This window comes from Etheostoma cragini, chromosome 11 (genome assembly GCF_013103735.1).
Source record: "Etheostoma cragini isolate CJK2018 chromosome 11, CSU_Ecrag_1.0, whole genome shotgun sequence".
In the NCBI taxonomy this organism is placed as follows: Eukaryota; Metazoa; Chordata; class Actinopteri; order Perciformes; family Percidae; genus Etheostoma; species Etheostoma cragini.
The window spans coordinates 14,070,686-14,097,578 of NC_048417.1; the positions used below are offsets into that span (position 1 = coordinate 14,070,686).

General features: G+C 40.7%; 3 protein-coding genes and 1 long non-coding RNA gene across 6 annotated transcripts in view; 2 read left to right on the forward strand and 2 right to left on the reverse strand.

Annotated features, from left to right (window-relative positions):
• The window catches only part of stk24a (serine/threonine kinase 24a (STE20 homolog, yeast)), a 15,465-nt gene extending 7,308 nt beyond the window's left edge, over positions 1-8,157 (forward strand). Inside the window, exons 4-11 of the mRNA XM_034886448.1 lie at positions 329-437; positions 993-1,150; positions 2,998-3,183; positions 3,282-3,424; positions 3,892-4,024; positions 4,164-4,241; positions 4,463-4,599; positions 4,962-8,157. Coding sequence (XP_034742339.1) covers positions 329-437; positions 993-1,150; positions 2,998-3,183; positions 3,282-3,424; positions 3,892-4,024; positions 4,164-4,241; positions 4,463-4,599; positions 4,962-4,995 — 978 coding nt within the window. The 3' untranslated portion in view covers positions 4,996-8,157. The remainder of the gene's footprint in view (positions 1-328; positions 438-992; positions 1,151-2,997; positions 3,184-3,281; positions 3,425-3,891; positions 4,025-4,163; positions 4,242-4,462; positions 4,600-4,961) is intronic.
• A 2,812-nt stretch (positions 8,158-10,969) lies between these two features.
• LOC117953434 (INO80 complex subunit D) lies at positions 10,970-18,599 on the reverse strand. Of its 2 annotated transcripts, XM_034886445.1 has the most exons (10): positions 17,749-18,599; positions 15,410-15,656; positions 14,497-15,311; positions 14,248-14,344; positions 13,939-14,163; positions 13,569-13,678; positions 13,215-13,348; positions 12,863-13,080; positions 12,529-12,686; positions 11,401-12,431 (listed from the first exon to the last, which is right to left on the reverse strand). In XM_034886445.1, exons 1-10 carry the CDS (start codon positions 17,759-17,761, stop codon positions 11,401-11,403), a joined length of 3,048 nt encoding a protein of 1,015 aa, XP_034742336.1. In that variant the 5' UTR covers positions 17,762-18,599. The 2 variants fall into 2 exon arrangements, with proteins under 2 accessions (XP_034742335.1, XP_034742336.1); XM_034886444.1 differs by having other exon boundaries at positions 10,970-12,431; positions 13,939-14,344.
• A 168-nt stretch (positions 18,600-18,767) lies between these two features.
• Positions 18,768-26,452, reverse strand: LOC117953435 (NADH-ubiquinone oxidoreductase 75 kDa subunit, mitochondrial-like). Of its 2 annotated transcripts, XM_034886446.1 has the most exons (19): positions 26,219-26,452; positions 25,506-25,585; positions 25,041-25,135; positions 24,827-24,934; positions 24,598-24,674; positions 24,362-24,443; positions 24,111-24,241; positions 23,838-24,023; positions 23,614-23,748; positions 22,764-22,878; positions 22,524-22,669; positions 22,308-22,436; positions 22,055-22,184; positions 21,266-21,426; positions 21,014-21,168; positions 20,687-20,862; positions 20,466-20,600; positions 20,259-20,331; positions 18,768-19,021 (listed from the first exon to the last, which is right to left on the reverse strand). In XM_034886446.1, the coding sequence occupies exons 2-19, from the start codon at positions 25,582-25,584 to the stop codon at positions 18,930-18,932; spliced, it is 2,205 nt and encodes a 734-aa protein (XP_034742337.1). In that variant the 5' UTR covers position 25,585; positions 26,219-26,452; the 3' UTR covers positions 18,768-18,929. The 2 variants fall into 2 exon arrangements, with proteins under 2 accessions (XP_034742337.1, XP_034742338.1); XM_034886447.1 differs by lacking the exons at positions 25,041-25,135; positions 25,506-25,585; positions 26,219-26,452 and having other exon boundaries at positions 24,580-24,674.
• Positions 23,223-23,408, forward strand: LOC117953438. Its single transcript, XR_004658612.1, has 2 exons — positions 23,223-23,257; positions 23,291-23,408. It is a non-coding gene; the product is annotated as an uncharacterized LOC117953438 (long non-coding RNA).
• Positions 26,453-26,893: the final 441 nt, after the last annotated feature.

A 26,893-nucleotide genomic window follows, 5' to 3' on the forward strand; every position in this document is an offset into this window, starting at 1 on the left:
TAGGGTGGGAGTGTGGCGTTGACCAACTGCCCCTTTGCTCATTTGGAAACCATGATGTCTCTCTCTTTCTCATGGTTGGGTCAAATTCTCTGGGCAGCCACAGGAGAGAAAGTGGAGGTAACTTTGTCCCTTATGAGGTCATAAGGGGCAAGCCACTGGGGGACCACAAGCAGGCTGGGGGAATGCATGTTAATCTTTAAAATACCTCCCATAAAGTGAAATGTTCATGCCTTGGGACCTTTTTAAACAATTTCATTTGCAGACTGCAGGACAGTTCTCTGAAAAAAAAAAAGACAAAGATCCTCTTCTAATTTATCCGTTCTTCTAGTTGGAACCAGGTGCTCTGGATGAAACGCAGATTGCCACAATTCTGAGAGAGATTCTGAAAGGGCTGGAGTACCTGCACTCTGAAAAAAAAATCCACAGAGATATCAAAGGTACGACTGGTGCATGGCATTGCCTGCTTTTAACAACAGTCTAGTAAATAGTTTTATCTTGACAACATGGTCTCTATTTTCATGTTAATAATGCTGAAGTGAGGCTTTAATGTGTGTTGCAATCAGTGTTCACCAGCCGTTGAGTGCTGTCTGTATTTGGACCCAAACACAAGTCATACCTTTAATCTTGTCACATTTTACACTTGAATATAAATTCTGTTGAGATCTGTAATATGTCATGTCTTAGTCTTTTATAAATAATCTTTGTGTTGAAATAGGGATGGGTAATAGAGGGGGCATTTTTAATTTTATGACATCCATAGAAAGAAAAAAAACATGTTTCCTAAGCTTTTGGAAACCTGATTTAATGCTTTACAAGACCAAATAATCCTTTTTTTCTAACCAAGATCTTAAATTGCAGAAAGCAGGTTACCGCTAAACCATTTATACTAAAATGGTTGAGACATAGCATTGTCTGTATCTCTTTGAATACTGAATGTTCATTTAAACACTTGATGTTATCAAAAAGCAATAATTTTGTCTTCTTGCTTTCAGCTGCAAACGTGTTGCTGTCAGAACAAGGCGACGTGAAGCTGGCTGACTTCGGAGTGGCAGGCCAGCTGACAGACACCCAGATAAAAAGGAACACATTTGTTGGTACTCCTTTCTGGATGGCCCCTGAAGTCATAAAGCAATCGGCCTACGATTCAAAGGTCAGAATTATCTCAACTTGTGTTGTTATCACAGTCAAGTTTAGTGTTGGAAAGCAGAATCCCAAGGAAATGTACAATGTTTTGGAGAGAATGGTTTAATTGATAACAAGAAATTGCTGATGGACATTTTAAATGTAAGTAAACTTTACTGCACATGTCCCAAGTCACTGCACCACAGTGGCAATGAAGTTTGACAGCTGGCTCACACAAGTTTACTGTATGTTTACCACATCAACTGGGTTGGATTACACATGTGGAGTAGTGGAACTCTTTATATTGGGCTAGTTGACCTGTGGGCCAGTGGTGAGTCCAGCAACACCGGTGCAAGAAGGGGAGAAGGTACGGTGAGTGCCTTTTATGCGATACGACAATCTTATTACAATGTCAAAGTCATAAGTGTTTATATTATTCAGATCCATACAGGGATGTGTGTCAAATCTGCTTTACACTGCGTTTTAAATCATGCAAATTGGAATTCAGAGTCATAAACATAAAACATTTAGTTTTTGAATCAAACTCATGGGTGGTATTGTGTCTCTGGGCTCTTTGGAGCCCTGAAATGCATCTCAGACACCTATGATAATTAGTTTGATAGGTGAGCCCAATTAAAAAAAAAAAAAAAAAACTACTTAAGAAGGATGTTCCACATTATTAAGCAGGCCACAGGTTTCAAGCAATATGGGAAAGAAAAAGGATCTCTCTGATTTTCAAACAGTCTTATTTACTGATGAGTGCCGTGCAAGCCTGGATGGTCCAGGTGGATGGAGTAGTGGATGGTTGGTGGATGGCCCCCGTGTACCAATAGGGTTGCGATGTCAGCAAGGAGGTGGCGGAGTCATGTTTTGGGCTGGAATCATGGGGAGAGAGCTGGTAGGCCCCTTTTAGGATCCCTGAGGGGGTGAAAATGTCCTCAGCAAAGTATATAGAGTTTCTGACTGACCCCTTTCTTCCATGGTTCAAAAAGCTATCTTGCTTTGTTAAGATGTTTGATTGAAATAGCTTTTGATTTCAATACATATCACCTAATGCTTCAACAAATGACCATTTTCAGTTCTTTACAACCTATAAAATGTTTTGCACTTCTGTTGTGCATAATAATTTGGAACTGTGCATTTTGAGTTTTTTATTTATTGGAAAAAATAATCTTTTCATTGGGTGGTTTGTTCAATGAAATTCAACTTGTACCCTGACGGTTGATGACTTGAAAATTATACTGACTGTCATTTGCATCCACTATCTAGGAAAATCAGTGTGAAATAACATTTGCATAACAATTTGGAACGTGGTGTAGTGGTCTGGTGTCTCTCCTTGGGATGAAAATGTAATGCTGCTGATGTATAAAAATCATTTTACCAAACTTATCTAAGGCCCTGAGGCAATACCTGTTGTTAAACAGACCGTGAAACAACCATGCTGTGTTAACAGATCAATATGAGATTGATAAAATGGTGGTGAGGCATTGTCCAAAGAAGGATTTGTCTGAAACTGCTTCCAAATGATACATTGATACAAGGACATTTAGTCCTTGTTTTCATTGCTCTGTTTACCACTGTGGGCTAGTCTTTAAAGAACTATATTTCAGACTGATTTTCTAGACTAAAAAAGACCAAATACATATTTTTGGAATAACCACAACATGAGTCAGAGCGCTTTGTCAACTCAACCACTAATCAGTCTACGAGTTTGCAGAGCTTCCTCAAATACACCCATGCTGCTCAAGTAAGCCAGTTTAAATGTCATTTCACATTTAAACTGTCATTGTGTCAGTGTGAATTTGTGGACAAATGTGTGAAATTCTGCTGCTTTATTATGATCTCTTTTCTGTCCCAAATGTCTTTGTTTTATAGGCCGACATCTGGTCATTAGGAATAACGGCAATAGAACTGGCTAAAGGAGAGCCGCCACACTCTGAGCTTCATCCTATGAAGGTCTTATTCCTCATCCCAAAGAACAATCCACCAACACTGGAAGGAAACTACAGTAAACCACTTAAAGAATTTGTTGAAGCCTGTTTAAATAAGGAGCCTAGCTTTGTAAGTCAAAAAGACTCTTGTTCATCCGGTCACATAGTAATAGTGCACAGTCTTTTTTTTTAATATTCATTTTTAGTGTTGTTTTCTGTTTTTCTTAGAGGCCAACTGCCAAAGAGCTGTTAAAACATAAATACATTGTAAGGCATTCCAAAAAGACGTCCTATCTGACAGAGCTGATTGACAGATACAAGAGGTGGAAATCCCAGCAGTCTCAGGAAGAATCCAGCTCTGAATCTGATGAGTAAGTTGTCTGCACCATCACCATCCAGTTTGGAGGGGGGGGGGGGGGGGGGGGGGGGGGGGGGGGGGGGCAAGACAGGGCAAATGTATACTCTAAAGTAGGGCTAGGTGATGTGGAGAAAATCAAATATCACAATATTTTTTACCAAATACCTTGATATTGTTACCACAAAGATATTGTTGTAATAATTACAAAATGTTTGATAAATGATCAACAGTAATGTGGATATAATGACTAAGTGGTTAAAGGCAAATAATGGAAAAGCTAGAACAGTCTTGTAAGTTCAGAAAATGACATAACTTTACTGCAATGCAGCCTTTAAAACCAGGTTAAGACGACACTTACCATATTACGGTATCCAAAAGCTAAGACGATATCTAATCTCATATCACAATATCGATATGGAAAACAAAATCTGGCAACTCTGAGTACACTAATAATGATCCTAATATCCTGTGTGACCGTAGGGAGCCAAATGGCCAGGCTGCTGGAGGAGATGATGCTGGCAGCGATGACTGGATCTTCAACACCATCAGGGAGAAGGACCTCAAAAAGTTTCAGAATGGAGCAGCACAGCCTGCTGAGCTTGAAGGAAAACAGGTGGGACCATACCGCGTTGTAGAGGGGGAAAAGTATTACATTAGTAGTAAATACTTTTGGCAAAGCCATGTCTTCCATATGTCAAAGGTCTCAGATTTCCCTTTTTCAACTTTAAAATCTTTTTTTTTTTGTTTTTCAGATACAGGAGAGTCCGGAGAGTTCAAACAGGCCTTTGTCACAAAGCTTATCAACAATCTTTTCTCCATTGTTTACTGAGGTAATGGCACCAACAGGTTAACCCAAGTTAAAACGAACATCATCAACCGAATGTATGATTTAAAATAAAACTATTGTATAATTGTTGTAATCTATCCAATCAATGCAGATCACACTGATTGAAATCTACTGCATGTTCAGATACATTTGTCAGATTACGCTACCAATAAAATATTAAGAAAGTTCAAATATAACGTTTTCTTGATGATGTCATTTTTGCAGTTGAAAGAAAAGGGCGAGACGCGCAACGGCAAGCCGCAGGCTGCAGAGGAGCTGCGGGAGGCCATTTTCCTGGCAGAAGAAACACACCCAGGGATATGTGACTCCCTGGTAGCTGAACTAGTGCAGAGACTTCAGAGGTAATCAGGGTTCATATTATCACTTCTAATCATATTCTTATACTTATATTTAAATGTCAAAGTCCCAGGACATTGCATATTTACTTCCTAAACGTGATGTATGTATGTGCCCATCTATTGGGAACATTAGGGACATATTGTGAGGCCACTGACAGTCTCTCTGCCTGACAGTTGACTGGTCCAGCTGTCCAACCCTTTGGTTCACAGTGAAATATAAGATATAGGAATAATAAAGGGGCTATTTATTTTCCATCCATCCTGTGCTGTTGTGTAATGAACTTTACAGTCACTAGTGTGATAGTAGTTTCATCCCAAGGCCTGTTTAGACAGTAAATATGAACCTTTTTTCTCATGTTCTTCAGGTTTTCTGTGCCACAAACCGCTGCCAGTCATTGAGAGGAGCCACATCCAGCTCTGCCCTGATCTTCCACCCTGGTGGCAGTCGTCAGATCTTTTCCTCTGACCTCCACAGCCGGGATGAAATCTCCCAGGAAAGTCTCCATCACTAATTTTCCTGAAGCAAATCCTGGCCTACGTAATGTCTGTTTATCCGCTAGCACACCACCAGAGGGTCCTATTCAGGACAGTCAGTGGCCAGTCACCATGGCTGCCACCTGCTGAGAGATGTCCCTTCTCAATACCTCCTTTACAACTGTTTTTTTTTTTTCTTTTTCTTTTTTATGATGGAGTCAACTATCTTTCTGCAAGGACTCTTGAGTTATTGGTTTTGGTGAGTTTGTGGCTTTTTCACAAAGGTTTACACTTCCTTATCCTTTTGGAGAAAGTACCTTGCTTAATTGTGTGCGTGTGAGTGGCAGTGCGAGAGATCCTGTGAAATGTGCGGTGAAGCGTGACGAGTGGGTTGAAGCATTCTATTGAAAACTCAGGTATCCTGCTTTAAGTGTATTGGGTCCTCTGGGAGATGGAAAGAGCTCTATAGGGTGGTTGTACAGACTTGTAAATAAGCTAATTTCTACAGATTCATGAACAAATAATGGAGTGTTTGTAATGGATCACTGTGTACAAATGGCCAAATGCAAACTGTAGAAAATGTTTGTGGGGTGAATATTTTGAGACTAAAATGGCCATACATGAGATTGCCTTGCCTTTCTACTTGTTCTTCTGTATATCGGTCTTTGATTTCTCCAGTTGTAAAATTTTAGTACAGATCCATTGAATGAAAATGGCTGCCCTCTATCATGTTTTACTATTGATTTATTCTATATTTCTTAATTCTCTTTAACCTTTCGGTTTCACACGCGTTGCTGTGAGAATGTAAAAAAACAAAAGGCTGGATCAATGAAGCCCCCACCAGTTATAAACACTGGATGCTCTGTTGCCAGCTCCAAAGGCCTCGAGTTGTCGGTTTGTTGGACTTTGCCTCCTCCCTTCTTTTTTTTCTTTGTGGTGTGTTTTTGACTGGTTAAATGAAATGAGGTTTTGTCCATTCATTCCATTAACAGGGCAGTGGGATCATCTAGTTTATGAATCAGCAGACTCTGTTAGTCTTCCTAGGAGCTGCAGTGGTACTATCTATCTCCTCAGCGTACCTACAGCTTTAATTGCACTTCAAGTATAAATGCCTTTTGACTATAAATAAAGTAGCCATGAAACAGTAGCATGAGACTTACAATATTTTGCAAGTATGCTATCTGGGACAAAATAAAGTCTACCTGAAGTCTCACAGCTTGGACTCTGGAGATGGTCATGCAGTGTAATATTTGCTGTATCTTTCCATTTGGACTTTTGAGAGTTTTTTTAGTTGTACAGAAAAGGCATATAAACAAAGACTTCTCACCTAGTAGATGACACTGCTCTCAGATGTACATATTAACATAAAGCCAGAAGGTGTTCAGAGACCAGTTGCACTGCTACTACTTCTGAATAGCATAAGAGGAATGTGCATGATATCATAAGAGCATAAAGCCTATTGGTTGGCCTAAACAGTATGCGTTGTAGTATACTGCTGCAGGACTGGAGGAATGTTTAGTCCTCAACCGAGTGGAATCAGCCTTAGAGTATTTGTGATGAACGGGATGAATAGTATCCACTTTAAAATTTTAGATCCAATGCGTTTGTTGTGATTTGATTTAATTCTGTTTCCCTCCTCTGGCATTACAATGCATATGCAGCAAAACTTTTAAAAGACAAATGATAAAAGATCAAAAGTATTTCTTTCATTCCTTGCCAGTATGACACATGCATGAACAAACTTACACATTTTTTTTCACAGACGAAAGGAAAAAAAAAAAAAAGGTTTGGAGTCATAGGATGCATTCTGTTTGCCATGGGCAGAACATAGTAAACAGGGTAAGTTAAAGAGAGAACTCAGCATTCAGGGAGTACGATTATTTGTTTTCTAGGGGGGAAAGCGATTAGAAGATTGTTCTTATATATATATTTATATACCTATATTTTTTTTCCATTAAATATGCAACCAAGTCTGCTGGCTTAGCACAAAGAATGAAGATTGGTCGGAAACGGCTAACCTTTGGCTAAGCTGTGTCCAGAGCTACATCCCTGGTCCAGAGGTAACATCTGCCGACCAGCACCTCTAAACAGGCTAATTAACACATTGGTTGATGGTTTATTTCGTACGAAAGCTGAAGTGTAAAACAACAGTTTGGCATCTTGCAGGAGGTTTACTATGTGCTGGACTATTTCTTGGCTCTGACCAATAACTTCCTGGTATCTCCAGTGGTTGCCTAGCAACAACAAAGAAATGCTGCTAGCTGTAGCTTCATATTTAGCTAGCAACTGTAAAGACAAGAGAGCGGTGTCCATCTTCTTATGTTACTCTCCGCAAAAAAGCAAATGAGCTTATTTCCTATTGTGTCCAACTATTATTTTAACGCTTTTTCGTTTAAACAGAATATAATATACTCCACATTTATCTCCAAAGACATTCTCTTTTTTCCGCTTGCTAATTGGTGAAATACACAGTTTAATCAAATATTGTTCAAATGAAACCCATTAAACAAATCAAGAAGAGGTACCACACTCAATGATTTCCATTTTCCTTGTGCTTCTGTGAAAAATGACTATGCTCTCCATTCTTACTTTTCATGTGCCATGTAGCTAAGCCTCCATCCCAAACAGACAAATTCAACACAATTTGCACCTTTTTCATGGTTTACTTATCTTTTATGTTGCATTTTGCAAATTTATTTAGTTTCTTTTTTTTTTAAATGGTACTTTATAAGGCTACAATATTATGTGAGAATAATATTAGTTTTGTGTGTTAAATGGCAATAAAGCGATGTGATCACCAGGAGTCATTTCTTAGCACAAGTAGGCATATATTCTATTAAAACTATTTTTATAACCCAAAAGAGCAGTATTATGTAATAGAGGGAGTAAAGTTTGGTTCTGTGGTGTGTTAAAGTTTCAGTAAACACTGGATAGCAATCACTTGAAATGTACATTTAATGTTGTGACTTTGCTGACAGTTAATTGTCCAGTATACATGTTTGCTAATTCAGGACAGTGTTGTTGGATTTATTGAAAGTTGTCAAATGATTTAAGGAAAAAATAAAAAGCCAGTACTTGAATGATGAATAGTTTTGCCATTGTTTGACCTGACCTTATTTGAAATGTGCTTGCCCGCGACAGCTTTTTGAGATTTCTTGTGATTCGGAACAGTTACAACAGCATCCGCCAGTCTACAGCGCCTCTTGAAAAAAATCATCCTTCTTGCATGTTGTTACAGTATTACAATCTTAAATTAGACAAATCTGTGCACAGCAACCCGTGATAGTTTTTTAAAATGCACAAGTTAAGTAAAAATCATGAGATTAACTAAGTGAATTGCTGTTTTTTTATTATTGTAATTTGTAAAATTAAATTAAAAACCTCTGCTGAGAAAGATGCAATTTTCAGCTCACTATTTTTAGAAGGGGAATTTAGTCCCTATGCATTCTGAAAATGAAGTAAATTATTTCAATACTTCATATTAAGTTAGCAAAATTCTAACATTGAATAATCAGTAGTGGTTACATTTTACAATTAGGTGTTCAGTTGCTTATAAAATACAATGCCTTGTGTCGAGTCTAACTGACACCAATTTGGCTTAAAATCCAGAGTAAATATGATGTCCATCTGCATGGAAAGATTTGGTTAAATGCAGTACTAACAAAGCAGTATATTGCAGCAGATTGTGGTGATGTGCATGCAACAACACCTCACCTCACCATCTGTAGTGGACATTTTTTGTAAGCGACAAGTTAAAAGAAAACACCGAAAACTATTTCAGCAAATACCTCACAGCAAGTTTTATTTATACATCCAAAAACAAAAGATCAAATTTCTCACACTATATACAGATATAACATACAGTGTTTGTACACATATTACATAATTTGTACACAAGAAAAATATACATAAAAATGTAAACCTTTGTATACAAAAAATACCTTAGACAAATTAAACAAGGACCAATAACAAAAGGTGACTAGATTAGCTCATCCTATCCTTAAAAACAGTAATACAGTACATTCAATGAGTATAGGAATTTGTCAGCCATCTCCGAATTCAAGCAGTTAAATGTGCCTACAGTACAAGCCCTGTTCATTTTGTTCTACGTGGTTTTTGGGAGAGTAAACTGGTGCAGTGACTAATCATGCTATGTGGATACAGCAGTAATTCCTTGCGAACATTTTCATCCAACTTAATTTATTTGTTTTAACTTTTAAGGGCACTGTGTTTGACTTAGTTACAATACTGCAGTCACTGAGAAGCCCAGGTGTCTCTGGTAGAGCTACAGGTTTACACTTCATTATGTGTTTTCTCTTTGGAAGGGAGAGACAGAACTGGGCCTTCTCACAGCTGGAAATGATTGGGGGTGGGGGGCGGGGGTCTGGTGCAGGCTCAGAGCTGGTAATGATGGCAGCTGTTCATTTAATAAGCGTCCAAACGAAAGAAAAAAAGAAAAGAAAAGGCAAGACAGATACGGGACATGTGAAACACCACCGACCTCATCCACTCCTGTGCAAATCTGTTGGAAAACATACTTTAACAATCTGTTTTTCGCCACAAAAAGAAATGGTGATGTATATATTTCTATGTTTCATACCACCAAGAATCAAGCCAGTGACCATAATCTAAAACTAATGCTTTCACACAAAAAGTTGCTTCCCCATGCAAATCTCAAAGCTTCTTCCTGTAGTTTAATAGCTATCAAAAAGACTTTCCCATCAGAATATCATTTTTAAATTAAATGACAGCATACAAACATTGCTCCCTCCACCTTGCAACCATTTTTAAACAAAGTTTTTATACATTTCTCGTTGCACTTGCAACTATTTTTGATAGCCATTAAAAACAAGGGACTCATTCCACAAGACACAGTTTCCACTGAATACATTGCAAATAACAATTTGAATCCATTGCTACTCAATTTACCAACAAACCCCAAGATAGACTTGCTACTCTATATTTCTAATACTCGACAACGCCTGACAATCCGTCAAATATAATATCTATCAAAAGCCATGGTTGTACTGCTGTATGAGTCGGTAGCTGAAAGGGGAGGACCTCATGTGGTTATCATTTAAAATTAAAATCAGACCATATTTGCATCATTTAGCTTAAAATCGTTTTATAAGTGAGTTTTAGAGTAAATCAGACACTGCTTAACACACCAATGTATACCATTTAAATCACCAACCTAATCCCGCTCTGGGTGTTCTGGCCTTGTTGTCTTACAGTGTTTTTTTTGTTTGTTTTGTTTTTAAGAGTCCTGACACTGAAATTGTAACCATTGTATATGTGGAACAGAGAGCACCTTTAGAGTAGACACGGTGTCCCTGGATTACACCATCATCACCCCTACCATTAACACTGAAACTCACTTAATAGCCTTAAAAATCTACTCGGTATGAGAAGTTAGGCTGACCTGATTACTGGTTGCTATAGGCTCTAGTTCTAAGTGAAACTGCTGTAAAATAAAAAATGTTTGCACCAGTTAAAAATATATTCCTGATCCAGCAAGTGAAGCTCCATGTAATGAGAGCAATAAAATGCCTTACAATGCTAGAGTTATGTTAATGTATTTATTGCTTTAAGAAACTATAATTACCTTCAAGTGTCTACTAGACCACTCAGAGTCCCACAACCAACGGTGAGGTTAGAGATTTTGACATCTGAGCAAACCAATAAATGAGCACATATACAGTATACACAATATAAAAACAGCGGTTTAAAATTATTTTGGTAAATAGATATGACTGTGAAATCTGACTCCGTAAGATTCTTTATCATGATAACAGTTAAATAGCTTGAAACATAATGGGTCACAAATATCACAACCTGTACTCTTTGTTTTTCAGGAGGGTGACAGAAGCAGTGTTTGAAACAGGTGGGGAATTAGAAATGCAAGGGCAAGTAATTTGAAACGTCAACTGGCAAAGCAAACAAACCGACCACTGATTGAGGCTTCTACGTCAACGAATTCTGAGCACTGGGACAGAATCTCTGCTAAGGTCCTTCTGCCAATTTTCACCCGTTTATTTCATCACAAATGCTGCCAGTTAATCCTTGCTGACGAAACCACAAGGCATCAAACAAGTGGACTCACACTGACTTAAAATTCCATTGACCGCCTGGCTACAGAATAAAAGAACGAAAATAGAAAAGATGGAGGAAAATCTGAGGTTGTGCAAATTCATTATCAAATAGTGCACTATTACCACATTGCACACATGTAGCAGATGAAGAGGGATGGTCAATCAGGAGCCAGTCAACTAAACTGTAAGTGACCGTGAGTCCACAGACCGTCATATAGCCGCTGCAGGCCGACTGCTCTCATTTACTTTGCGTGAACGGTGGTGTGGCGCTGTTGGCACCTGCAGCAGTGGCACTAACTATGGAAAAGCCAGCGGGAGGTGCTGTGGAGCTGTGGCTGGGCTGCACGTCTTTCGGGATGCCACTGTGGGAGGCCAATTGATGGCCAAAGGCCGCGCTGAACTGTGGGAGCTGCTGCTTGGGCTGTGTGCAGGTTAAAAGATTGTGTGAAGAGGATGGGAGGGAGGATGAGGGCGAAGGGGATGTCGTCAAACCTGTCATGCCACTCTGGGGCATTGCTGAGAGCGCAGCCATGGGCTGCATTGTCACAGAGTGGGTGGTGGTCGGGGGCGTGGACAGGGAGGTGGATATGAGATGACTTTCTGATCCTATGAGATTGCCAAACTGTGTGGGGTCTGTAAGGGGGAGAGGGAGATTGTTCCATGATGAGCGCGGAGGTCCTGGTACCCCACTGAGAGGGACTTCCAGCAGTAGAGGGGTGTCTGTCTGGAAGGAGCTGGCATGGGGAGAAGACATGTGGTCACTGTATGGTGATGGCACGTGCTCACTGCTGTAGTGGCTGCCTTGGGGCGATGATGTGGGCACATTCGACTTGGCCATGACGTGGGATGTGTGTGCCCGGGAAAACGTTCGCTCTGTTATGGATGTCTGAGTGAGCAGGGAGGTGGTAGAGTGGGCTACGGTAGAAGAAGATGAGGGCAGGTTGGAACATGATGTCTGGGGCTGGTTAGTGGGCTGAGATGGCGGTGAGGGGGGGAAGTGACCCGCAGTGGACTGCAGTAGGTTGTCCTCCAGCTCAAGGCTAGTGAAGTTTTCTGTAGGTATGCGGCTGTTAAGCAGGTCCCCCATGCCCCCCGGCTGGACTGGCCCAGGGAACACAGTCATGGCTCGGTGGTCCACTCCTTCAGATGGGGCCAGGTCTCCCATTGAGGTCAGGCACACCAAAGAATCTGGGTAAGACCCCATAGCCTGCAGTGCTCGCACCAGCTCCTCAGCCTCCTCCGTGGTGGGCAATAATTCCCCATTTTTACCTACACATTCACACAAATACATATGCAACATTTATCATTACAAAAATCACATACAGGGATTTGTTAAAATACATGAAATAAGGAGCTGTAGGACAACCTTCAAACAAGTCAAAATCCTGCAGGTCATCAGGTAGTCTGGGTAGCACATCAGAGAAATCCTCCTGGTTTAGCTCGAGGTCATTTGGAATGTCTGCCATTTCATTGGTGATATCGTCAGGAAGCTCCTCTGTACTCAGGTCTGGAGTGGAAGGGCTCCTACCACAAAGATGAGATTAAAAACAGCTTAGTTAAGAAATACAAAATGCTACTGAAGAGAAGGAGCCGATAAAATGTGTGTGACACGAGAGTGTGTGGATGAGGGTATTCTCCCTGACACTGATGCTCTGCACACTACATTTTTAAGTCGATGTAGAGAAACGAGTGTAGCAGACCTGATGCTGGCCTGTGAGGGCATTGCTAAGCTTGTAGAAGGCATTCCCAGGTTCCCCTGTGGCAACGCTGGAGGGATGGGTTTCTGAGGCCTCCGCGGCCCTCTCCTCCTCTTCTTCTTGTGTTTTTTGGTGAGAGCCGGGGGTTTGGTCTTTTTACGTGGCTTTCGCTGTTGCTGGTGCTGCACTCGCCGGTTACCATCCCCTCGTAGAAAGTTATCCTGTGAGTTTTGTGTGGTAGAGCATCGAGTCATCAGATTGATACCATTCTCACGTCTGAGTGTCATCAATCTTATCTAACTCGGCAAAAGAGAAGGTATTTCCATAATTGCCCTTGCCTGAATATTGAACTCACCATTTTTTTGGCATGCTCTTCACAGAGTGGAGTCTGGTGCGTGATATCGAACACAGGGATGGAGCACTGCTGACCATCTGCAAATCTGGCTGTGCAACTGGCAAAGAGCTGCTGGGAACGATTCAACAGGATGTCTGCAGAGTACAATAAAGGAAATAACACAATAAACTAGACAGAGCATGTGATACTCTGTGGTGGTACTCCAACATAAAAACGAATACTGTACAGCCTCACAGCAATGTGATATCATTTAAAACATGTACAACTGAAACTGATAAACATATTTAAAACAGAAGCCATTCTTCTGCACTTAGCGACCAGCTGTAGGAATCAGCGATGTAGTGGAAAGGATACGCTGAAAGCAGTGTCGAGTGAAGGGCAGAGCCCTGTTGTTGCAGGCCTGGCCCTTTGTGCTGCCACTGCAGGTCCCCGAATCTGTGTTCTGCTGCCCTGCTGGAGCCATACTGTAGAGACATACAGACCCAGAACTGTCGTAACACTGACAACAATCCAAGTGTGTTATGTTTTTTTATGTTTCAGATCAGGAGATGAAGATCGCAAGATTAGAAGATCAACAAGTCAGTCATGAAAGCACACTTTGCTAGTTGCGATGATATTAAACACAGGTGGGTGATGGAAGGTTTGTGACTGGTTTAACCATGCTGGCACCTCCCAACATATGGGAGTTGGTCTTACTGTGACTATGTTGTATATGTGAGAATACCTTGAAGAGCTTCGAGAGGCACCACGCAACTCCTGGATCAGCTGCCCAGCACAGTTGGGGTTGTTACTGGCAGCGTGCAGCAAGGCTTTGCGGAAGGCATAGCGGTATCTCTTTTGGCGGATACTCGCCCTCTCCTGCCTGCACATGTGCTTGTATTTCTCCTGGAGATAGGAGCAAAGCCTAAGTAGCCGCGTTCTCCGCGAGGAACCGCGGTCATCTTCCAACCTATTTAGAAAACAATTAATTGCAATCATGACGAGACGTGTCAGGTCATGTTTATACTGTGGGTTTAAGTATTGAGATACCGACCCATTCTGTGGTCTCCAAGAGTTCTGGAAAGGAACAAATGTCTCTGCCTCTTCCTCATCATCATCATCGTCAGCACTGTCTTCTGACCAGTCCAGTCCTGGAAGAGAACTTGTTAGAGCAGCTCAACTATGTCAGTAGGCTCAAATCTCAATTGCCACACTATATGTGAACTATCTTAGACAGTCCCTAAAAACTGCACATTAAATGTATAAGAAAAAAGTGACTGGTAACTGCATTTAAGTTAAGCACCTAGATGAGGAAAGAGGTCTCCATGCTCCTCGTGTGTCTTGGCACAGAGCTGCACCAGATGTTGCAACCTGGCCATGCAGCTGGCAGAAGGTGAGAAGGCAGCGGGATGCATGACAACCATGTGCCGCTGATTGTTACTGCCACTGTCCTTGCAACTGACAGGCAAGTGAGTAGCAGTGAAAGGCATTTTCCTGCTGAGTGATGGCCCAGAAGGTTGCACTGGACTGGGTGCTGCATTAGCGGGCATCCCTGGAGGCAGAAAGTTGACCGTCTGAGGAGGTGGTGGTGGATTGCATAATAAACCCTGCTGCTGTCCTGGAAAGATGAAGGAAGTCACGCTGGAGTGCTGGGGAGGCTGGAGAAGACCTGACTGCTGCCGTGGGAGATGAGTGTTGAGCGGCGAAGAGGGGAGGACACGGGGGGCAGGAGAGGGACTAAAGTGCTCAGGAGGTGGCTGGAAGAGGTCTGTGTCATGGCAAAGTTTCTGGTTGAGCACCAGCCGACTCTGTAATTTCTTCTTGATGGCGCTGCCCTTCCAATTAGTACCCACCTCCTCCCCATCTGTGTCATCCTCATAAAAGGCAAAAGGGTCCAAGAGTTCCCCATCAGGCAGGGGTAACAAGCGTGTACAGGGAGGAGATGGCGGAAGTTCATCTAGACCATTGGGAGTTTTCAGAGCCAGAGAGGGCACAGTTATGTTGAGAGCCACTGACTCCAGGTGAGCCCGTGAGCGCATTTCCTCCAAAGCATCATGTTTCTTTTTTCGTTCCTTCTTGGGGATAAAGCCCAGAACCTGCAGGTGGCTGTTACAGTATCTGTAAAACAAGAACACATCCTCAGCATACTATGAACACAATGTTTTCTGCACAGCATAGTGGAATATGCTACAACACAGGCACACAAACATACACACCTGCGGTCCTCTGACTTGGGGATGGGGTTGGTACATCGCTGGCTGTTGTACTTGGCCACATATTCACATTGCTTGAAGGGGGCTGTCTTATCCTCCAGAACGTGCCGGATACAGAAAGCATAGCCATTTAGTCTGCGCTGCTTGCAGAGCTTGGGGCTGTACGAGCACAACGGCTTATTGTCCACCTCTGAGAAGTGTATGTGTTTGCCTTCATACATCACGTGACTCTTGTTCTTGACAACATCAGCTGATGGGATAAAGTCAGGGGAAACCAAAAATTACATCACTAACACGTTATACTGTGGAGGTATGCTTGAGAGGCATGGAAATAGTTACCTCTACAACAGGTCACTGTTTACCCAGCTCTTAGCTAATGTAAGTTTTTAATGACAATAAATATCCAAATAATTATGCTATGTAATATGCTGTGTTGTTAGAGTTAAAAAATGACATTTCAAGACGTACAACTGATTTTGTAATTATCGTTAAACTGTTAAGACTGTATAATGCGAATAATAAATATTGCACTGACATTTTATTACTTATTTGAGAACATTTTAGTCCAGACAAACTTTGTTAAACACTTAATTTTCAATGTCAAAATATCTCATTGAGAAATGGGTGGTAAACAGAATAGGTCATTCTCAGACAGTCCATTCCAGTAGTAATAAAAATAACAATTATAATAATGTATACTTTAGTCCCGCAAGGGGAAATTACAATTTACACTCTATTGTTATTACAAACAAGCCAGAAGTACACACACATGCTCAACACCTATACATGCACTAATGGAGAGATGTCAGAGTGGGGGGGGGGCTGCCCATGGAAAGGCAGAGCAGTTGAGGGTTTGGTGCCTTGCTCAAGAGCACCCTTGGCAGTGCCCAGGAGGTGAACTGGCATCTCTCCAGCTACCAGTCCAAGTACATTATTAAGACAATATGTTGGTGCTAAGTATTTTTGCATGAACGTGGTCTGACTTCGCATTACAGTGCAAAGACCTTTTAAAACAGTCACTTGCTAGTTTAAAGGCATCATTACATTTTAAAATGCATACAAACAGGACGATGCGAGTATATCACAATATATTGTAGTGATACTTGTAGCGTTAACTGCCAAGCTTGAGTAGGAATTTAGCTGCTTCTTTTAACTTGAATTGTGAGTTTTCAAAATAGCCCTGAGTGCCTATAAGAGACCCTTAGAAATGAGAAGACAATTAAGATTAATGTCTTCTACTTTGTACTTGTCTTCTTCAAAAAAAGAAGACATTGCTAGGTAAACTCCCGTAGTATCTCTTAATAGGAAACGTTCTAAAGATAGTTAAAATCTCCAAACAATGACTTAGCTACAATGACAAACTTTACTAAAATAAACAAACTTATTATAAGTGAATTATTTTTTTAGATACTATCTCGTTATTGTGAGAAAATACAGATAATTCATTAATTTGATAACATACTCACTCGTTATAACGTCAATGATTTACAGGATCTATTTTTTTTCATCACATTGACGGAAATGTGCTTCCACTAATCTGACAGCTGAGATACGTGTTGGCTAAAGTGTCATTTGTATCAGCCTGGGTTCACGTTAACAACTTTAGATATGGAGAACCGGACAGGCAGCAAACGGTGACTAACATTAGCTTACCAACATTAGCTTGGAGCCGATGGATGGACGTGAAACTTTACAGTATGAAATTGTAAACGTATCTACGTGTAACACACTCCTGTGTCATAATCCATAAAACACAGTTTTATCCATATTCAGGCAGAAATACGTTTTCATTGACAGACCATACACGAAAAGTCAAAATTGCTAGTTAGCTGACAAGCTAAAAACACAGATTAGTAGGCGGTAGCTAACCAGGAAACGGAAACGAAAAGCAGCACTATAAAAGGTCTATTTTCAGTTTAGTTACTTTAAGAAAAATGCGAGCGTTATCATAAAATACAAGCAACAATTGCCCCCAATCGTGGGATTTTTGTGTTTATAAAAATCTGACATTTATGGCGAAATACTCTTAAACAAAGGGTCTGCATTTGAGGCTTAAGGCCTGTCCCCGAAGGCCTCTGCAATAATCGATATGAATTTTTCGTTACAGTGTCACATTAGCAGGCTAAAGGACTTGGGATTGTCAACATTGCGTAACTCCTCGTAACCATTCAAGGCGCTGAGTCATTTAGTAAGATCACAAGTCATAAAATAAATGAGTCATTAATAAGAGGCCTATTAGCTTCGATAACCCAGCGGACTAAATTGGACGCCCAGCCGTTTGAAGACTGTGCAAAACGGTACACTCAAAAATCGAGACCGAGGCTGCAAACGACTTCACTTACCTTGAATTGGCATGGGCTGTGTGAGGTATTCGCTCCAGATAGACGGCCGAAATGTCTTAGAATCAGCTAGGCTATTTGTGCATCGATATTCGAGACAGGATAATAACAGTGATCTTCATCGAGCTCGGTATATCTTGAAATAAGGATGCATTTAAATATAAGCTATCCAGAGCAAATTACAAGCAGTAGGCAGGCTGCTGAGGATTTTTGTTGGATCCACAGCAGACTCCTCACAGCACCACTACAGGCACTGCGAGGACATGACAACAATCCTCTCAACAACAACAACCTCTCCTACCATATTGGAAATTCAACTTTGTTAAAAGCCCCTACAGTGTGGAAGTGTCAGGTTAATCTCTTTATAACAGAAAATGCAGTTTGTGTGAATGACATTGCCGTTTACATTTTTTTCAACTTTGAAACAACAGGGTTAAAGTGTATTGACTGATGGGTCCTGCAAAATGTTACAGTGTAATTCAACCTGGACCCCGGCTACCGTCCTCCGTATGAATGAGTTACCAGCCCTGCTGCCACTGTTCACTGATGATGGACCACGTACAAGACAGATACAGGAGCTCGAGACCAGAAAAGTTGACTCGTGGCGCATCAAAACAGGCCAGTACCATCACTTGTACATATTTATACTTTAAACATTTTTTTAATGGGCGCACAGACATAAATAGGTGGTTTACAAAGATGCATCAAGCTTACAGAAAACTGGTCCATAAAATCTCACACAAATAGCCACACTTAATAATATATTAAGTAATAATATATACTCCTTAAAAGAAAATATAATCTTAACACTTTTAATGTTGATAATTTTACAAGAAGACAATATATTAGATTTAGCTTTGTAAATCTAATATATATAATAGGTTTAAGGATTTAAAACCTTTGGTCAAACCTACTAAAATGTTAATGTCCTAACAGGTGAAAACCTAAACTGTCAGGGACCGTGTGCATCTTTTGGAGAGTTGGTAAACCCTTACATACACGCTGCAAGTATACACATTTTACACATTAGTGATGTTTGTTAGTTCCATAATGTGTATAGATGATCAGGCATCTACTACAATAAAATAGTGCAAATAAATACATTTCTAAAAAATGTGCAAAAAGGGCATTTGTGCGTATAATCTTTTTTTTAAGCCAAGAATTGGATGGCTATCCATTGTGCTTTAGCATATGGCTGGCTCATCCACAGCTTGCGCTCCCTCTGTGACAGCTTTCACACACTTTGCCATAGTCTGGGAGGCTCTGCTTATTGGATCTGTGGGTAAAGATTGAGAGCAACTTTAAAATCTGCACAACCTAAATTACTGTGTAGTTAAAAAAGAAATCTTTAGTATAATGGGTGTAGTAAAAGGACTACTGTGGGTGTTTTCAATGCTATATTCAAATGCTAATTCCGTGAGGATATTGCATTTTAAACCCTGTGTTGTAAGTGAATGGTGCTACAGTAGATTGTGGTGATGCAAACAGCATTATTTTCAGTTACTTTGTGCTATGCCATGCAGGTGTGAAACACCAACATACATGTAACACAAATACTTAGTGTCTTACTTAATTTTTGTTTTGCAGTTCAATTTGACTACCAGATTTGAAACTAAGAAGCATTTAGTCGATGTAAAATTCATAGAAGTAGCTCTAAAAATTAAATAAGTCATATTTGGCGGTAAAAATATAATGTGATAAAAATGTTATTGCAAGAAAAAATAACTATGTAAAGCAGGTTGCAAGAGAGAACTCAGATTGGACAAAGTCTGCTTGATTTACCCTGCAGAGATCTAGTCCTCATAGATCCACCAGAATTTAAAATGCCATTTCTCACTACAACATGACTATATTTACAATAACTAACTGATGCAACACTGCTGTGTTTCCTAGAGTGTTTTTGAATGAAAATCACATTAAGACCATGAGAAATAGCCTCAAATGTGACTTTCATTGCACAAAACCGGGATAAGGGATTAAGCCTAGATATTCCAGTTATCCTGGATGAATTTAGCCTTGACTTGTTTGCAAAAAGCAGAGGCACCTAAGATACCATAGAGTTTTATTCTCTGCAGCTAGCCTGCTCCTGACTAGGCTAACAACCATGATTTATTAATCCTGTAGCCTTTTCTGTTCACTCAGCAGTTACATGTTGCTGTTCAGTAAAACACATTATTATTTAAAGTTGTGACAATTTTTTTGAATAATTATTCATGTGACAGTCATAAAAACTGCTTGTTGTTATTGGTTTGGTGAAGTTAAGTTTGGTTGTTATCAGTAAATCTGTGATCAATCTTGCGGTGAAAGCCGTGAACACGCACCTATCCGAATTTCTTAATCCCGGCTTGACCTAGTCGCTCCTCCTCAGCCTGGCTTGGCCTTCGTGAAACGCACCAAGCCAGATTAGTCTAGGTCAAGCCTCGCTTTATCGGTTATCCTGGATTGTTAAATTCTACTTTTGTGCAATACCCCCAAGGTTAGTTGGGAGGAATACAAGAATGATAGTAACCCACCTGTCATATAGAAGTCCGTCACAGTAAGCTGTAGAGGGACTAAAGATCCACTAAGGACAGCCTGGTTCACTGTCTGAAAGAGAAAAGCCAGATATCACCATCATCATGAAGAACAGCTTGAAGCAAACGGAAAACTTAGATAAACCAACTGAATATTGCCTCCTCTGTAATCAACTAAACACACAATGGAGAAAGGTAACTGCTGACCTTTGACAGTTCATTAGCCTGCTTGAAGTAGTTTGCCTCCTCAATGTCATCATATCGCAGCAGATTTGGGGAAACCTCTGCCAGTCTATCACGTACTTCATCAAGGGTGTTATATGGCAGCGTCACTCCAGCAAGCTTAAAAATTGACCGAAAAATACACAGCATTTAGTCTTATTTTCTTATTATTTAGTATAACACGATTATCTTTTATTGTAGTTGACCTCAGATATGGCTCTGATGATCTTCCAGTCCTCCCTAGCCATGCCTGGGGCAGTCACAGCCACTTTGGTCTGCTGGGCACGGCCCTCAGTGTTCACATAGGTGCTACATTTTTCAGTATAGGCAGCTCCAGGAAGTAAGATATCAGCCATTGGTGCACCAACATCGCCATGGTGACCTGGGCAGTTTTGGCACAGCACATTTAAATTAGGAAAGAAAAGGTTTGATGCTCCTTGACATACAGAAGATTCACCAAGCCTCTCTCAGATGCCATACATAAATTAATGTAAATGAAAAAGCATCTGCTGCTGTGCAGTAAAACAGCTGACCTTGATAAATTATGAAGCTATCCTTTGGGAGGTCTTGGCGAGTAATGCAGCCAGCATCAGCTCCTAGTAAGAAAAGAACTTTGGGTGGATTCTTTCTGAGAGCTTCCACTCCTGGTTTGTACCCAAGATCAAGTGCAGCCACTTGACTGGCAACCCTGAAAACAGCACACATATTACAGTTATCATCCCCCTCAAACACTTCTCTGTTACCGAAAGATTCCCTCTTTCCCTCTAATTTTCCAAGACAATGACCTGTGAAGCACATTGAGAACCTTCCAGGTTTCCTCTGTGCCACTTCTGATGCGAGCATTCTGAGCAATGGTTGACACAGCGGCCATTATTGCGGCCCCATGCTCACTCTGCAGGCAACTGCTTCCAACCACAACAACCGGATGCTTTGCTTTAGCCAAGACCTGCAAGAGTTAAAAGACGCAACATAAGGAAGAGACATTAGTCATGGTTCTTTTCAATTATCAAGCAAATTTGAAGCAAATATTCAAAATGTCACAAAAAAGAACTGCAAATTATGGCGTTTCCATCAAATGGTTTGGTGTTGTCAAGGTTGGCAGTATAGGCAACGCATAGCCAGTAAACAGAGAAAAACAAGTAGAATTTGCAAACCGGAAACAGAAAAAGTCGCCCTGGCCATCTAACCCACAATCTAACCTACAAGAGAGAAAAATGGAGGTCTTCAGGAATTTGTTTCAATTAGGCAACTTGATTCAATTGGGCAACAATTGCTCTTTCATGTTAGCAAGGGTTGGCAAAGTATCATGCTGTCTGGAGAAAAAGACAACTGATTGTAATACACGCAGAAAGTGCCATTTGGCAACGATTATGGGAACATCCAGGAAGACGCAGACAGCAGAAACAGCTGATCAGTCATGTGAGTCAGAACCTATTTAGTAAAGACGTTTCCATGTCTCATTTAGCTAAACAATTATTTTTCAACAAAGGCAAAAACCATCTCAAGCGAGCATAAAATCTTTTTAAAACATGGCTATTCAAGTTGACTGATATGAACTGCATTGCTGTATTTACCTGGGAGAACGGGTGAGTTCCTGATGCAATTTCTTGAAGAACCTGGGCCGACTCTCCAAGATGGTCATATGTGTAACTTAGGTCCACTTCCTTTCCCAAAAGAGCCACTTGCAACTCATTGTGAAGCCAGCTGAATCAGAGATACCAAGATCTTATTAAAGTATGCATTTTTGTTAAACATACGAAACTCTGATTTACTAGTCTGGCATTGTTCAACAACCCGAGATTATTGTATTTACAGCCTATAACCTGCCTTTTTCTGATTCGTGCATTGAACAGAGGAGCCTCATAGCGTGGGTTTGTGCCAACCAGAAGCAGCAGGTCGGCTTCTTCAATGCCAGCAATCCCAGTGTTTAGAAGATAATTTGAACGCAAGTCGGATCTAAAGAAGAAAAGGTAAAAATAGCACTTAACATCAAGTCCAACTGGCTTTGTCCCATGTTCAGTTTCACTCTTTCTGTGGCCTTACCCAGCTCCAACAGTTGGGAACATCTCCTCAGTGCACAGGTTTTCACTATTCAAACGGTTTAGCAAATCTTTCAGGGAAATGAGAGCCTCTGCATCCACCAAGCCTCCAACAACAGCAGCAACATCATTTCCTTCAACTCCTTGCAACTGTCAGATAAAACAGATGTAATTTAGGACTGTTGAAAAAGTTGCCAATGATCATATTCTGTTACTGAATGCCATTTCATCATAAATTACATACAGCTCCAGCAACTCGAGGCAGCACATCTTCCCAGGTTGTGGGAACCAACTGCCCAGACTCGTTTTTCACCATTGGCTGAGTAAGCCTCTGCCTTTTGAGTCCATCATAAGCAAACCTGTCAGGATGGTTTCAGGATTGAGTATGTTTAAATGCACACTAATATTCCACTATTAGTGCAAATATGACAATATTCCGAATTTGATGCAGGTCATGTAAAAAGCATATTCCGATTGGATATTCCGGATAAGGCCTTTTTTCGAGAAAGACGTGGGATATTGCGGTATTATTTGGGTTTTAGAGGCATTCTTTGTATTCTTTGTTTGACATGTACACTGCGCATTTGGAATATGCGTCTTAGTCTGGGTCTCTACCCCACTTTACGCCTGTTTACGGCTTATGGTCAGCTCTGTGCGTTGCTATGGTTGCTGTACGCAAACCAACCAACCAACAGTTTAAAAGCTGCAGACCCAATAAGAAGGAGAAACACAGCTACTGTCAAACATGACCAAATACTTGGATATCAGCAGGTTTTTGGATATGCGCACACATTGCAACGCCAACCTTTTCAAGAAGCTGGTTGAAGGAATGAAAGAGGTACACTGTGTTCACACGGTCCAACAAGTCTGCCACCGCTGGGGAACTTTGAAAAAATCGTATTTTGCAAGGCTAACATTTCATGACAACAGGAATATTAGTGGAATATTCACTTTCATTAGTCAGAATATTTTATTTTTTTCGGAATAAGCGCAAAAAACGTAATTTAATGTGCATGTAAACGTTGTCAATGATGTGAACATCGTAAAATAATCTATGTCTGTGAAGGAAACTTTGTGTGATTAAAAAAAGGAACCTGGTTTTGTCTGAGATCCACTCCTCATTTACATCCTCGTTAAGACGAGGCAGGATTCTCATCACCTCACCCCCACGAGTGGTCACCACAATGCTACTACCCACAGCATCCAGAACATCAATGGATTCAGTCTTCCTTCAGAAAACCAAACAACAATATATGATTGTAAAAACTAAACTTTGAGCCCAAAAAGTGAATTAAAATGTAGAGCGCAATCAAAAAACCTGGTCTCCCAAGGGCGAGCAGTGAATGCATATGGTTTAGAGGTCAGGGCCCCCACTGGGCATATATCAATAACATTCCCAGATAACTCCGACATGAACATCTTCTCCACATAGGTCCCAATCTGCAGATCATTGCCTCTGCCAGTGGTACCCAGGTCCTCTACACCTCCAATCTCACTGGCAAAGCTGTAGGAGCAAAAAAACAAAACAATGTCAGAATCTAAATTTATACAGCAACTCTACTTACTCTACACATTGATGTGTGTGACTCACCGCACACAGCGAGTGCACTGGATGCAGCGAGTCATTATGGTTTTGATGAGAGGGCCAATGTTTTTGTCCTCCACAGCTCTTTTGCTCTCTGTGAAGCGGCTCCTATCACTGCCAAACTGCATTGACTGGTCCTTCAGAGAGAATGATATTCACTTGTATTAGTCAAGCCTATATTAAATAAATAAAAGGTTTGTCATACACACACTTGAGTCTATAAACAACAGATCTACAATGGTGGTGAGTATCTTTACCTGTAGATCACATTCTCCCCCCTGATCACAAATTGGACAATCTAGTGGGTGGTTAGCCAGTAGGAACTCCATCACACCCTCTCTGTGTAAAGTCAAAGGACGTTTTGTAAATGTTTGAGAGCTTTGTTTTTGACCCACAGACAGTTGGGTATGATTACAAACCAAATTTAATGTACATGTAATATTATAAGAGAACAGTAGATGATACAATGTCTTACTTGTGAGTTTGATCCTACCTGGCCTTTCTTGTCTTGTCAGAATTGGTTAAAATATTCCAACCCTTCATAACTGGCATAGCACAAGCTGCTACTGGCTACAAAATGAATGAAAAATGACTATGGATTAATTTAAATAGGCATTGTCCTGTCTGTGCCATACTAGGAAAATAAATACTGAAATTCCAGCTTGGCTAACAAAATAGAACCAAAACACACACACATACTGTATATACAGCCTGAGACATACCTTAGGAACTTTCTCTATCTCCACAAGACACATGCGGCAGTTTCCAGCAACTGACAGGCGCTCATGGTAGCAGAATCGAGGAATCTGCATTCCTACCTTCTCACATGCCTATGACAAAATTGAGTCACAGTGTTAAATCTGATATTGTTACTTAATATGTCAGGAAATCGGCTTTCTATCTTATATGACTGCATGCATAAATTTAGTACGTTACCTGTAAAACAGTGGTTCCTGGCTCCACCATGATAGGGTTCCCATCCACAAACACTTCCAGGAGGTTGCTGGCTGTTGCTGTTGCTGTGGTTCGAGCTTCAAGCACAGACAAAAACATGTTTATTCACACTTTCCCTTTTCCTTTCATCCAAGTACTGTAACTTTTATTGGAGAAAACAGTAACCTTGTTTATCGTCATCTATAGCACATACTATTACAATGGATCCCTGGTATTCCAAAGTAATAACAAATAATTGCCACTAGGCTAAATTGAGCCAGCAACCGCCTGGTACCAGATGTGGTATCTGGCAAATCTGTAATCCTGCCTATAATCCATCAGTGGAACAAAGTGACAAGGGTTCTGGTGCAAGCACACAACAAACAACAAGAGTGTTCTGCATAAAAACAAGACACGCATTGTACGTAACCAAGAAATGATCAATTTATCAGTTGGCATATTGTTTACCGTTGTTAGTTGCAGCCGCACATCCTTTGGTGATTGCTGCTGGAAAGAGACTCCTGCTCACAACAGGCAAACGCAACATGCTGCAAGAGAGGCAACGTACGTCGCGTGTTAGGTCCAATTCTTCTGGTTAATACATTTTCTCAAGTGTCGATCAGACTTTATGATATTGATGCGTGTTTTAAAACCCTATCCCTCCTTACAACAGTCAAAACAAAAACACAAGTACCAGCAAGTTAGCTACGCAGGGGCTGACACTAAAAGCTGAATTTATGCTGCGATCTATTAAAAAAACAAAACAGAAGGAACATGTCCTTTAAGGGTGTAACGTTACTTTACAAAGCTCTACAGATATGATTTTAATGAATCGTTAGACTTGCCAAATTATGTAATCTACCATGATCACGTTAGCAAACCTAATTTAGCGTTAACGTTTGCTGACTATGTTAACCCGCTTTGTCATAATCTAACGTTACGTCAATGAGAATATAAACTGCCACCGCGAGATAAACGTCATTTAAAGGTTTTAAGGTTAACGCAATCACTTCTTGCTGCACACAAGTTTACGTAACATGTAGCTAACGTCAGCCGAATCCCGTTTACTTTAACGTTACGAGTTTAAGGAGCCTTTCCTAACGTTTGTCCATCAATCCAGACTATAAAAGTGTCTATACACCTAATGCTGTTTCCTCAACACCACAAGGATTTTTGCTTACCTCGCCAGTGTTTGTTTCCTCACGAGACTGACTGCGACACGATTGCACAATGTTGTATATTCTGCTGCGTCACGGATTAAGTAATCCTGTATTAATCCAAGTCTACTTTTATGTAAATACTGACCTAATCTGACCTAGTCTAATACTAAATGCATATATAAGTAGCCATGGCAGTGATGTAAACTCTCTCCTTAGCAGATATTATCATCTGCACCGTTTGTGACAGTCTGTGGTGAAGTGACACAGTGGCAGTAACAGCAAGGCTTCTCCTCACATTCAGACTTTATGTGGATTAATCGGTTTTCAACCAAATTAAAAAGTACTTAATTTAAAAGGGTGGAGGGTCACAGGTGTGTGTGTGTGTGTGTGTGTGTGTGTGTGTGTGTGTGTGTGTGTGTGTGTGTGTGTGCGCGCGTGCGTGCGTGCGCGTCACTTACTTGGCCATTAAAAGATGATTCTAATCCTTATGCGGGCGCTAAGTGTCAAAGAAGTCTAAAATATTTGTCTTCTGGCCACATTTTTACAGTTATTTCCGGGATTTAAACCAGCATCCCCCCAGATGCAGGCAGGATGGTACTCTATCTCTTAACCTAACAGTGATGTAATCCTTTTAGAATTCACTAGAAACAAATAACAGGAAAAGGCTGATAAACAGACCTTCAGGAAATGGAAGGA